At 47.2% G+C, this 13,725-nt stretch overlaps 1 protein-coding gene across 4 annotated transcripts in view; it reads left to right on the plus strand.

Annotated features, from left to right (window-relative positions):
* Positions 1-13,725, plus strand: part of CSMD2 (CUB and Sushi multiple domains 2) — a 694,802-nt gene that overhangs the window by 573,216 nt on the left and 107,861 nt on the right. For all 4 annotated transcript variants that reach the window (XM_061412621.1, XM_061412618.1, XM_061412619.1 and 1 more), the window contains 6 exons: positions 741-837; positions 1,924-2,028; positions 7,515-7,633; positions 8,139-8,208; positions 10,337-10,453; positions 13,307-13,516. In XM_061412621.1, the coding sequence (XP_061268605.1) occupies positions 741-837; positions 1,924-2,028; positions 7,515-7,633; positions 8,139-8,208; positions 10,337-10,453; positions 13,307-13,516 (718 nt within the window). The remainder of the gene's footprint in view (positions 1-740; positions 838-1,923; positions 2,029-7,514; positions 7,634-8,138; positions 8,209-10,336; positions 10,454-13,306; positions 13,517-13,725) is intronic.

Raw genomic sequence — 13,725 nt, forward strand, 5'->3', positions numbered from 1 at the left:
AAAAATGAGGTGTGGGAGCTGGCTGGGCCGTCGGGGAAGTCGCCGAGAGGAGGAGGTGGGCCTGGAGGTGGAGTGTGAAGCCTGGGAGGAGTCACAGGAGGTGTTTTTCAAGTGAAGGGTACTGTTCTTAAGATTTTTCTGGGAGTTGGGAGAGGAGGCATTGCAGGTGAGGGGAAGGCGCAAACCGACAGGCACCCCCTCACACACATCGGGGGTGTTGCGCCCGCAGCCGGAGGCAGCAGCAGAATCGGGGCCAGACTGGTGCGTGCGGATGCGAGCAGGTGGAGGAGCCCCAGGACGGCTGCTGCTCCTGGGAGGAGGGGGACAGCCCGCAAGGCCGACAGAGAGAAACCACAGGGATTCCCGGTGGACAGGTCCACCCAGGGGTGGGTTACTGGCTCACAGCTGCAGGACGTCTGGAGACAGGACAGTGAGGAAACTCAAGGAGTATTGGAGAGATGAGGAGGAGGCTAGTCACCCCAAAGTAGCCCTACACCCTGGACTGTCCTTTCCTGCTTCTCTGCCTGACAAAGCACCCCACTGTCATGCAACCATCCCACCTCTCTCTCCCTCAATGAACTCCTTGGGAACAGGGATCGCGTCTTCCTTTTATCAGAGTTCCCAGCACAGTGTGATCCGGATGAGGTGCTCAGTAATTGAATTAACTACATGAAAGGAGGAGGGGGAAGGGAGTGGGGAAGAGAGGGTTGCCTAACAGTTCACTCCCCCTGCCTTCCCAGATCCAAGTCGTCAGTTTTGTCACAGAGCAGAACTGGGACTCCCTGGAAGTGTTTGATGGTGCAGACAACACTGTTACCATGCTGGGGAGCTTCTCAGGTGAGACGGGCTCCCAGGGACCTGGACTCGCGGGGCAGCAGCAGAATTATTATTATCATTATTGAAATGGGATTCATATGCCGTAAACTTTATCATTTTTAAGTGTACAATTCAGTGGGTTTTAGTATATTCACAAGGTTCTACGACCATCACCACTATCCAATTCCAGGACATTGGCATCAGCCCCAAAAGAAACCAGGTACCCATCTGTACACACTCATCATTGTCCTGTTCACCACCACCCCCTGGCAACAACTAACATACTTTCTGTCTCTTTGGATTTGCTTGTTTCAGACATTTCATCTAAGTGGAGTCCTACAATTTATGGCCTTCTAGGTCTGGCTTCTTTCATTCAGTGTAATGTTTTCAAGGGTCGACCCTTCACTGTGTGGACAGACCACATTTCATTCATCCACTCATCAGTTGAAGGACATTTGGTTGTTTCCACTCATTGGCTAATTATGAATAATGTTGCTGTGGACATTCACATACAAGTTTCTACAGGAACATGTTTTCAAGTCTGTTAGGTATATGTATACCTAGGAGTGGAATTCCTGGGTCATATGGTGATTCTGTATATAATTGTTTTGAAGGACTGCCAGCAGACTGGCCACACCATTTTCCATTCCAGCAGTGGACTTCTAAGTATAGTGTATGATTTTGCCCAAAGGCCAGGGCAATTTATCTCCGTCTCGTAGGCCCCAGAACTCCCTGTTGCCAAGATATAGGAGTGAGTCGCATGCCCCAGGTAAACTGTCTACAGTGCCTGGATGGCCCAGAGAATTATTCATGTCAGAATCACTTTGAAGACACCTGGCAGGGGACCACACTCATAGGCCCCCGAAGGAGGTCACCTGCTGCTGGCATGTGGCGTGGTCACTGCTCTTTTGCTAGAAGTGGTTCAGAGTCTCTCCTCCTGTAGGTATTAGAGACCCCGCACTCTGAGGGGAGCTAATTTGTCATTCAGTGGGCTTGATAGCTGGGACACGTGGGGACCTCGGGATCAGAACCCCAACAGGTTGCAACAAGGGTGGTGCCCAGGGGTGGGAGAGGCTAAGCCTGATCGGTCCCTGTTTCCTTGCCCAGGAACAACCGTGCCTGCCCTACTGAATAGCACCTCCAACCAGCTCTACCTGCATTTCTACTCAGACATCAGTGTGTCTGCAGCCGGCTTCCACTTGGAGTACAAAAGTGAGAATCCAGGGTCTCAGAGTGTGCAGGGTTCAGGGTGGGAACTGACAGGGCCTGAGTTCCCCATGAGGAACTGGGGGTTGTTCTGGGGCTGTGTGTTCTCTACCCTGCTGAAGCCTCACACAGACCTAAATGAGGATGCTCAAGCTCAGAGAAGGTCAGAAACAGCCAGGAAGCAGTGAAGCCAGGGTTCTCACCCAAGGGTCTGTTATGCAGAAACCTGTGCGCTCCCTCTGAGTCCCCACAGGAACAGGAAGGGGCCCGGGATATTATTTAGAGAATAATGGAGGTGTAAGGTGCTCTGGTCTAAAAGCTGGCCTCTCTGAGCTCTGGTCAGTGATGCAGCTGTCCTTGAATTTCCTCTTCTTGTTGCAGACTTTACTCCTCTCCCATCAGATTTCTCCCTCTATCCTCAAAACCTTACATCCTGGCTTCCAGCATCCCCAAGTGATCACAACTAAAAGCCCTCAAAGAAAAGGGTTACAGGGAGAGAGAGAAGTACAAACTATTGGGCATAAGATAGGCTCAAGGATGTATTGTACAACACGGGGAATAGAGCCAATATTTTGTAATAATTGGAAGTGAAAGATCAGATCAGTCGCTCAGTCGTGTCCAACTCTTTGCGACCCCATGAATCGCAGCATGCCAGGCCTCCCTGTCCAACACCAACTCCCGGAGTTCACTGAGACTCACGTCCACCGAGTCAGTGATGCCATCCAGCCATCTCGTCCTCCGTCGTCCCCTTCTCCTCTTGCCCCCAATCCCTCCCAGCATCAGAGTCTTTTCCAATGAGTCAACTCTTCGCATGAGGTGGCCAAAGTACTGGAGTTTCAGCTTTAGCATCATTCCTTCCAAAGAAATCCCAGGGCTGATCTCCTTCAGAATGGACTGGTTGGATCTCCTTGCAGTCCAAGGGACTCTCAAAAGTCTTCTCCAACACCACAGTTCAAAAGCATCAATTCTTCGGCACTCAGCCTTCTTCACAGTCCAAATCTCACATCCATACATGACCACAGGAAAAACCATAGCCTTGACTAGACCGACCATTGTTGGCAAAGTAATGTTTCTGCTTTTGAATATGCCATCTAGGTTGGTCATAACTTTTCTTCCAAGGAGTAAGCGTCTTTTAATTTCATGGCTGCAGTCACCATCTGCAGTGATTTTGGAGCCCAGAAAAGTAAAGTCTGACACTGTTTCCACTGTTTCCCCATCTATTTCCCATGAAGTGGTGGGACCGGATGCCATGATCTTCGTTTTCTGAATGTTGAACTTTAAGCCAACCTTTTCACTCTCCACTTTCACTTTCATCAAGAGGCTTTTTAGTGCCTCTTCACTTTCTACCATAAGGGTGGCGTCATCTGCATATTTTAGATTATTGATAATTCTCCAGGCAATCTTGATTCCAGCTTGTGTTTCTTCCAGTCCAGCGTTTCTCATGATGTACTCTGCATATAAGCTAAATAAACAGGGTGATAATATACAGCCTTGACGAACTCCTTTTCCTATTTGGAACCAGTCTGTTGTTCCATGTCCAGTTCTAACTGTTGCTTCCTGACCTGCATACAGGTTTCTCAAGAGGCAGGTCAGGTGGTCTGGTATTCCCATCTCTTTCAGAATTTCCCACAGTTTATTGTGATCCACACAGTCAAAGGCTTTGGCATAGTCAATAAAGCAGAAATAGATGTTTTTCTGAAACTCTCTTGCTTTTTCCATGATCCAGAGGATGTTGGCAATTTGGTCTCTGGTTCCTCTGCCTTTTCTGAAACCAGCTTGAACATCAGGAAGTTCACGGTTCACGTATTGCTGAAGCCTGGCTTGGAGAATTTTAAGCATTACTTTACTAGCGTGTGAGATGAGTACAATTGTGCAATTGTTTGAGCATTCTTTGGCATTGCCTTTCTTTGGGATTGGAATGAAAACTGACCTTTTCCAGTCCTGTGGCCACTGCTGAGTTTTCCAAATTTGCTGGCAGATTGAGTGCAGCACTTTCACAGCATCATCTTTCAGGATTTGGAATAGCTCAACTGGAATTCCATCACCTCTACTAGCTTTGTTTGTAGTGATGCTTTCTAAGCCCCATTTGACTTCACATTCCAGGATGTCTGGCTCTAGGTCAGTGATCACACCATCGTGATTATATGGGTCGTGAAGATCTGTTTTGTACAGTTCTTCTGTGTATTCTTGCCATCTCTTCTTAATATCTTCTGCTTCTGTTAGGTCCATACCATTTCTGTCCTTTATCGAGCCCATCTTTGCATGAAATGTTCCTTTGGTATCTCTGATTTTCTTGAAGAGATCTCTAGTCTTTCCCATTCTGTTGTTTTCCTCTATTTCTTTGCATTGATCGCTGAGGAAGGCTTTCTTATCTCTTCTTGCTATTCTTTGGAACTCTGCATTCAGATATTTATATCTTTCCTTTTCTCCTTTGCTTTTTGCTTCTCTTCTTTTCACAGCTATTTGTAAGGCCTCCCCAGACAGCCATTTTGCTTTTTTGCATTTGTTTTCCAATGGGATGGTCTTGATATCTGTCTCCTGTACAATGTCATGAACCTCATTCTATAGCTCATCAGGCACTCTATCTATCAGATCTAGTCCCTTAAATCTATTTCTCACTTCCACTGTATTATCATAAGGGATTTGATTTAGGTCATACCTGAATGGTCTACTGGTTTTCCCTACTTTCTTCAATTTAAGTCTGAATTTGGCAATAAGGAATTCATGGTCTAAGCCACAGTCAGCTCCTGGTCTTGTTTTTGCTGGCTGTATAGAGCTTCTCCATCTTTGGCTGCAAAGAATATAATCAATCTGATTTCGGTGTTGACCATCTGGTGATGTCCATGTATAGAGTCTTCTCTTGTGTTGTTGGAGGAGGGTGTTTGTTATGACCAGTGCATTTTCTTGGCAAAACTCTATTAGTCTTCGCCCTGCTTCATTCCGTATTCCAAGGCCAAATTTGCCTGTTATTCCAGGTGTTTCTTGACTTCCTACTTTTGCATTCCAGTCCCCTATAATGAAAAGGACATCTTTTTTGGGTGTTAGTTCTAAAAGATCTTGAAGGTCTTCATAGAACCATTCAACTTCAGATCTGACAGAATGTGGTCCACTGGAGAAGGGAATGGCAAACCACTTCAGTATTCTTGCCTTGAGAACCCCATGAACAGTATGAACAGTATGGAAGTGAAAAGTAACCTTTAAAAATTGTATTAATTTTTTTAATTTTTAAAAAAAAAGGATGGCAGGTGTGTCTTGTGGGGCAACAAAGACAGAGGTTGCTGGGGTGGCTGCTTTCATCCTGAGACTGTCTGCCCATCCCCTCCACACGAGGTACAGGAATGGGCTGGCAGCAGGGTCTGTCACCCATTCATTCAACAAATACTTATTGAATATTTACAATGTGCCAGGTGCAATGCTGGTTTTGCTAGGATTGCGTAAGATCAAGAGAGAGGAGTCCTTTCTGAGTCCATGGGAGAGAGGCAGGCATGTGGACAGAGAAGGGCATGACAGCACTGCAGGTCTCGCAGGGGTGTCAGCAGGAAGGGCAGAAGTTCTCCCCGGAGCTGGAGGAGAGGTGACTGTCATGAAGAAACACTGGACCCCTGCCAGGTGGCATGCCCTGGGGTAGGCGCCCACAGAACAAAGATGAATAAGCACAAAACACAGAGTCTAGGGGGAGAGAGGGACATGGAAACAGTCACTGCAGTGCAACCTGATATGCTAAGAGAGTACAGAAGAGGGGCGCCTGCCCTGGCCAGGTGAGACTTTACAGAAGGAGCACCTGAGTCAGGTATGGGATGAGGAGTAAGAAATGGGGGAAGGGGCATTTGACTGGACCCTCTGAACGGGATGGACAGATGGAAGCCCCACTTGCTGCTAGTGTCAGCATCACCCAACTGGTATCAGAACAAATGCATCTCATCCAGGTGTGGAGCGAGGATTAGCTAGATCCTAGGATGCTCATGACCTGAAAGAACTGAAATGATCAGCTGGTCAGAAAGTGCAGGGCAGCTTGAAGCCAAGATCCTGCAGGGTGGAGGACAGGACAGGGACCTCTGAGACCTTCCTCCCATGGACCTCTCAGACCACAGTCACCTGGTGGGCTCAAGTATCCTAGGCTCTTGAATAATTTACATTTTTCCTTTCACCCTCTCTCCTCTGTTCTCTCCAGTTTTGTTTCTTTATCCAATATTTAAAATTGAGTCCTTTAATGTTCCCTAGAATGTTCTCTTTTCTTTCTTGTTCCAAAGAGAGACTTCTTTCCTAAATCTCCTTTTTATTCTACTGCCTCATTCCCAGGAAAAATTCACCCCTTTGAGTTTTTTTTTTTTTTTCTGCTGTTGCTGTTCAAGATGACTGGTGGTTTATCGTGCACTGTCCTCTCACAGTGGAAGAAGCTAGGGGATATCAGAGGTCTCCCTTAGTATTTAGAGACTGAAATTCCTAGGAGCCAGGACCCTGTAGATACATTTCCATTTTGTAGATCATCTACAAAGAGAGTACAGAAAGGAAGAGTTAACTGCTATTGTAGAGGCAAATGGTTTTGCAAGATACAAAAGTCCTGTCTATTGCTATGACTCATATTTGATGTTTATTTAATTGAAATGGAAATGACCAATCTGCTTTCAAAAGTAATAAATTTCTTATGATTTTTTTTTAAAAAGTCTTCCTTTGTTGTAAACTTGGCTTAAATAAAATTCACCACTGCAATGTAAAGAAATTAGAATGGACTTTCAATTAAAGAAATTAGAATGGACCTTTGTCTGTGTCCTTCTGGCTTTCTCTCTCTGTCTCGACCTTTCTCTCCATCCCATCTTTCTCCTACCACACTTTTTGCTCTTGCTGTCTCTCTTTTTCTCTCTGCCCCTCCTCCTTCTTCTGTCCACCACTTCCATTCCAGTAAGTAGGTCTCAGGTTACTATCTCGTGAGCACCTCAGTAAAGACTAGTTGCCTTTTACTTGGAGGGCAGGAAAGAGTGGAGAAAAAAAAGACAAGGTGACAGTTGAGATGAAGGACTTCCAGTTCACTTTGATGATTGTTTTAATACTGTCCTTGAAATCTTTTGTCCCAGATGCTGAGATCTGTGGATTCAGGCCCAAGCAGCTTTCATTTCCAGGCATCACATCCACTTCTTAAAAGCACATGGAGGACAGAAGTTGCATGGGAAGAGATGAAGGAACTTCTTGGGGTGACAGCAGTGTGGTATCATTTTGAGCCTGGGGGCACAGTCAGAGCTCCCAGATGATGCCCACCTGCTCCAGGAGGCTTTGATCTGTTGGGCCTCTGGGCCATATACACATTCTGATTTTTCCCACGTGCTGGGAGGTGAAAGGCTTGGGAAACACGGGCCTAGAGGCTGGGAGGAGAGAAAGCAGAGAGGGGCACAGCCGGGAGGCAGCTCCTCCTCACTGCCAGCACTGCCTTCAGCCTGCTGGTGCATCAGCCTGACGGACTTGTCCATTCTCCTGTCATCTGTCTCTGTCTGGTCTAGCGGTGGGCCTGAGCAGTTGTCCAGAACCTGCTGTGCCCAGTAATGGGGTGAAGACTGGCGAGCGCTACCTGGTGAACGATGTGGTCTCCTTCCAGTGTGAGCCAGGATATGCCCTCCAGGTACCTTCTGTTGGCCACCCCCCAGGACTGGAAAGGTATCCCCTGAGCTGGGATCAGCCAGCCTCCTCCCAGCAGAGCTGCAGTCACCACAGAACAGAGAGAAGCTCCCCAGATCCCTCAGGGACTGTTGTCCCCTCCTGGAGCTGTTCCTGCAAAAGACAAAGTGCTGACTTTGGCCATTTGGCACAAGCCAGCCTCAGATGTGTCCCTGCAAAGTTTCGGTTTGATTAGACTCTAGGAAAACTTAATTCCTCTTTGAAGGCGATGAAAGAATCTAGTAATTAAAGGAGTCTCATAAGGAACCTTTAGTAATGAGATTTCTTTAGTAATGGCTGTTAATAAGTGTCCTTCCCCAGCTCTCTCCCTCTACCTCTCGCCCCAACCCCCGGTGGATCCATGTATCTTGCTCCTTAACCCAAAGCCTAAGAACAAGCCCCTGCTCCAGGTTCTACATGCAGTTGTGCCCGTGCGGGCAGCCAGCCCACCCTGTTCCTGATTCCCCTAGGGCCACGCCCACATCTCCTGCATGCCCGGGACCGTGCGGCGCTGGAACTACCCTCCGCCTCTCTGTATTGGTAAGAGAACACCTACTTCTCCAATCCACTCAAATCCATTTCTACCAGGGCTTTGAGTTCAGGGACATCTCACTGGGATCAAGTTCAAATCCAAAGGAAGGCTGGTATTGCAGGTCTGCTCGAAGGTGGGATCTTTAGACTGAGGTTTTTTGTAAGCTTTAACCTCAGGCTTTTCACGACTTTTGGAAACCTTTGTCCACCAAATGAAATACAGCAGTGGCTTGCCCATTCCAAAATCTGATGATGACCATTCTGATTCCATATAACCCCAAACCCCATATGGAACCTCTGGGCATTTTGGGGCTTCCCCCTGTGACTTTTCATAGGACAGACAGATGGAATACACTGATGGAGAAAGGCTGAGCGTGCCCTGTGGAAGGAGGACTTGGTTTGGTTTGGTTTCTGTGCTGAGTAGTGATGAAGAGATCACTGGGTACAAGGAAATACAGAGTCTCCATGCTCAGAAGCATCTAGTCAGGTTGGGGCAAGGGGAACGTCTGTTTATCAAGGGTCTGCCACGTGCCAGGCCCTGAGTTATATGTCTCCTTGCTGAAGCTCTTCAGGGCAGGGGTCATCACCCTCAGTTTTGCAAAGAGGAAAACTAAGGTTTTTAGGATTCAAAAGAAAGTGGCAGAGCGAGGAACTAGGATTCCCTGATGCCCTGCCAACTGGCAAGTGCAAGGCTGAACTTGGAGTAGGAAGCAAGGTGAGCCAAGGGCATGTCCTTGGAGCACATGGCCCTGCCCTTCTGTGCTCTCTCCAGGGTTCAGGGCCTCTTCGTATGCAGAGCAGTCAGCAATGGGACCAGTCCGCCCTTTTCCTCATCCTGTATGACGAAGGCCTTGCCCAGGGAACCACTGAGAGCCCCGCAGCCGCCCTGGGCTGAGGGTGTACTGTGCATGCCAGGCCCTGTCCCAAGTGAAGTGAAGTCCTGTCTGTTGTAACCTTATAACCACCCTGTGGCACAAGTGCTGTGGAAGGGCAGGGACCCAGGGCTGGAGGTTTGGGCTGGGGGAACTTAGAGCTGGCCCCAGTCACCCAGGAAGTGGGGGCACTGGGACTGTGACCGGGGGTGGGGTGGGGGGAATCAGTGCTGGAGCCCCTGCTTTGCATGCAAGCACTGTTCCCTTCAGATCTGTGTGCTTCAGTCACCCTCTCCTGAGAAGGGGTCTACATAGACACGGCACATACTCCTCCCCTCGGCTCCTTCTTCTGGCCTTCCGTGATGGGCTAACCCCTTTCTGCACACACAACCTTTCCTAATAAAGTGAAAAGTGAAGTTGCTCAGTCATGTCCGACTCTTTGCAACCCCATGGACTGTAGACTATGAGGCTCCTCCGTCCATGGAATTTTCCAGGCAAGAGTACTGGAGCAGGTTGCTATTTCCTTCTCCAGGGGATCTTCCTGATGCAGGGATTGAACCCTGGTATCCCGAATTGCAGGAAAACGCTTTACCGTCTGAGCCAAAAAAAAAGAATCCACATGAACTGGCCAGGCTGCATCTGTGCCCCAGCCCTGCAACTTCAGGCAACTCTGACTCTGAAGTCATTTCAATTGGAGATTCAGATGCCCCAGCCCCCTGTGGTTGGCTCATAGTCACTTTGGCTCAGGGTGCGTGTCAGCATTCTGAGGATGGGCTCATGGTGGGGCTCCTCTGCTGACCGCCCAGCCCCATGGAATAAGAGCCTGGGCTGGCGCTGGCACAGAGCAGGAACTTAACATGTCACTGTCTGTCCCCTTCCTTCCTCCTGTTTTCCAGTCCTGGAAGAGCTGATTGGACAATGAAAAGAGGGAGATTTGGGGAATCGTGTAGGAGACAGTCACACTTCTCTTGGGGCACACCATTTTTGCTACATGACCTCACTAAGGAAACTGACCTTTGAAGGGCATGCTCAAGGTCAGGCATCCATAACTTGGGTTTGCGGACTGCAGGGCAGACATAGGGTATACTTCTTCCCTTCCTGGATGTACATCCTCTGTTTTCTCTTGTGTGCAGTTTTTTAGGGAGATGAATTAAAGGTCCCTTTGGATTCTCAAAGGGAAATTAACTTAGGAAAGTCCAAATGCTGCATGGCCTTGTTCTTGCCTCGTTGCTGTGCTAACCCCCAGTCTGGTCTCACGGTCACAGCGCAGTGTGGGGGAACAGTGGAAGACATGGAGGGGGTGATCCTGAGCCCCGGCTTCCCAGGCAACTACCCCAGCAACATGGACTGCTCCTGGAAAATAGCACTGCCCGTGGGCTTTGGTAAGTCTTCACGCCCAGGCCTCTGGGCTTAAAGCAACTGTCTGCTGCCATCACTCAGCATAACCTTGGCCGAGTCAGTTCAGCTCTCTGCCTCTCTGCTTCCTCAGCTGTTGAGCTCCTGTGCAGTCCAGAGGATCAATTAAGAATGGTAGAAATGAACGTGCTTTGGGAACATAAAGTAGGGAAAAAACTTTAGGGATTACCAGTATTATTTTTATCATTAGAGCAGTGAGCTAAAATCCAGAAATGTGGAATGAAAAATTGCTCAGGGATGGTTGAAAAAAGAAAAAGACAATCTATTTTACTGAGACTAGACTTCAACCTGGGCTTTTAACTCCAATATCCAATTTCTCATCCTAATTAAATTGAGCCAAGGTCAATGTGAAATTGAGTTTGCATTCTTTATACTCACATTCTAGCTGGCCTTAGAGGTTGGGAAATGTCGTGTGTGTGTGTAGACATCAGGGTTGGTGGGGTGTAGAGGACACTGATCTGGGTACAAAATTTAATTACTGAAGGTTCATATGTTGTGCACTGGGAATATAATTTAACCCCTAATGTTTCTGTTGAAGAGACAAAGGATTTGTGTTGATGCAGAAATTATAGGCTGTACACATAGGTCATCCAAGTCATTGCTCTGCGCCTAGGAATGAAATGTCCCAAGGGGATCACTCCTGCACAGACCTGTGATCCCCCAGTCTGTGACCTCAGAAGTCAAGACCACCTCTTTTGTCCTTTATTATTCATCCTAAAGTGGGTCTTCTGATGGAGAAGAGGCTTTCAAGAGAAAGCGACCTACTTGGATGTCTCTAAATCTTCCCTGAGGGGAGAAGTTATGACCCTCAGAAGATAAGAGTTATATTAAGTACCATCTTCTGAAGGAAACTGGAGGGGTATGATCAGGCTGCAAAGTGATGATAACTTTGGCAGCCTTGGGAACTCCAGATTTTGAGATATTGAGGGAAGAGGAGCGGGGAGACCCTCTACCTCTGCATCCAGATATGAACCAGAAGAACCTCAGATAATAGAAGGATGGAGGGAGGGCCACAACCAAAGGGAAACAGAAGTGTAAGTGGGAGGCGCATCACTTTCTCTGTAAGGCCTGATGTTCGGCCACCAGAGACCTCTATCTTTAAGTCCTCCAGGCAGTCAGCCTCCTGTAGGGACCAGCCACAGAAGACCAGATCCCTTGCTTTCAAGTTACTTTGGATTCCAAACAGTCCCTAATGCCCCCTGCTCTGTTTAAAAACCACCGCATTTACAAACTTCTGCCACTAGATGGCGGCAGTCAGGCAGTGCAATTCAGAAATTTGGCATCCAGCTGAGCCACAGGGGAAGCCCATGCTTAAAGAGCCCGTGCAATGGACCAGCAGCCCGTGTGTGGGGATGACACAGGGGAGGTAGACTGCAAAGTGAAGCTTCCGCGGATACACAGGTGCTCCGTGTAAAGTCATCTGTAATTTGGAAAATATCTACATGTTAATAGAAGAGTGAATAGTGTGGTTGGGTAATTCATTAAATGGAATTAATTAATATAGTAGTTAAAAATCAATGAACTGTATCTTTGCATTGACAAGGTAAGACCTTGAAAAACACATGCTGAATTTAAGCTTGCAAAACTATATATATAATACAATAATAAATGCAGATGTTTAAAACAAATCAGATATACGTTTAGGAATCTAAGCACATGACCTGGAAGGATATCTTCTGAATTCAAGAGAGTGACTGCCTCTGTAGAGAGAAGAGCAGTGGGAGAGGGCAGGAGATATGAAGGGTCTTCAACAGTATATGTCAAGTCTTTATTTAAGTAATCAGATGCCAAAAGTTCACTCCCGTGTGCTTATTCTAAGCAAATTAGAAGGTATAAATGAGAAAATTATAAAAATTCCGATGCATCTGTAGTCCCACCATGCAGAAATCATCACTCACAGCTTAGACCTCACCATCATGAAGACAAGGGCCCTGTAAAGACCTTGTTCCTCCCTGTGTAATGCTCACCTAGCACAGCCCCGATGCATGGCAAATGCTCAATAAATGTTGTTAGTGAGTCAGTGAATAGTCTTCAATTTTTTTAATACAAAAGTTTGAATGGTATGCTGCACACTACTTTGCAGTCAGATTTTTACAGTTAACGTTGCAGACATTTTCCTATGCTCAGAAATATGTTTTTTCAATATCGTTTTTAATAGTAATCTAATTTTGAGAAAACTTATCAATCAATTGATATCAATAGTCCCACACTTATTCTTCAAAGAATATATTTATATGTAAGTTAAGATCCTAATGAAATCCATTTAACCTGTTGCGTTGTTAGATCTTGATTAATCTAATAAGACCCCAAAGTATAAACTTCACTTGGCATCTTAATAGAACCAATGGGATGTTGTAGTCTTCTAATTTCTGAATTATTGTAAGTGTTCTAGAAAATACTAGTATTGAAGGTCATGTCTTTTGATCGAGTGTGGTTATGTTTAAGTGGTGGTATTTTTCAGTTAAAACATTATTTTATCAAAGCTGCCCTTATACTGATACTAGACATATGAATCCCAAATTAAGTCAGGTGTTGACCCTGAACTTCATTTTCCATGAAATAAAATAGAGTGGGGATGGAGCTCTGATAAGACTGATGCCTTTCATTTTGAATGAATAATACACTTTTAAGTTCAGTCCTGCCTGAAGATAAGAGACTGGGCTGACCATTGACTCCCCATGTGTGTTCTGGGACCCCTAACTGGGTGGGTAGTCCGTGGTGGGGACACATGGGCTCTGGCAGGTGATGCTCTCAGGAGTCAGCACGTCAGAAGCAAGACTCTATTGCTTGGGCACTGTCTGCCTTTGTTTTGCTCCCAGGAGCTCACATCCAGTTCCTGAACTTCTCCACCGAGCCCAACCACGACTTCATAGAAATCCGGAACGGCCCCTACGAAACCAGCCGCATGATGGGCAGATTCAGCGGGAGTGAGCTTCCCAGCGCCCTGCTCTCCACGTCACACGAGACCACCGTCTATTTCCACAGCGACCACTCCCAGAACCGGCCGGGATTCAAGCTGGAGTATCAGGGTGAGGACAGGAAGGGTCCATCCATCCCTGCCTCTTAACCCACCATCACCTATCTTCCCAGCCTCCCACGTAGGGGAGGAGGGGACCCAGCAAAGGCCAAGGAGTGGAAGGCAGGCCTGACCACTGTGACATGTCTCTCTGGCCCCGCAGAGGCTATCAAACCCCCTGGACAAGAGCTTCCCAGGGCAGCAGCACAAAGCGCCGTCTCG

This window comes from Bos javanicus, chromosome 3 (assembly GCF_032452875.1).
Source record: "Bos javanicus breed banteng chromosome 3, ARS-OSU_banteng_1.0, whole genome shotgun sequence".
Taxonomy (NCBI): Eukaryota; Metazoa; Chordata; class Mammalia; order Artiodactyla; family Bovidae; genus Bos; species Bos javanicus.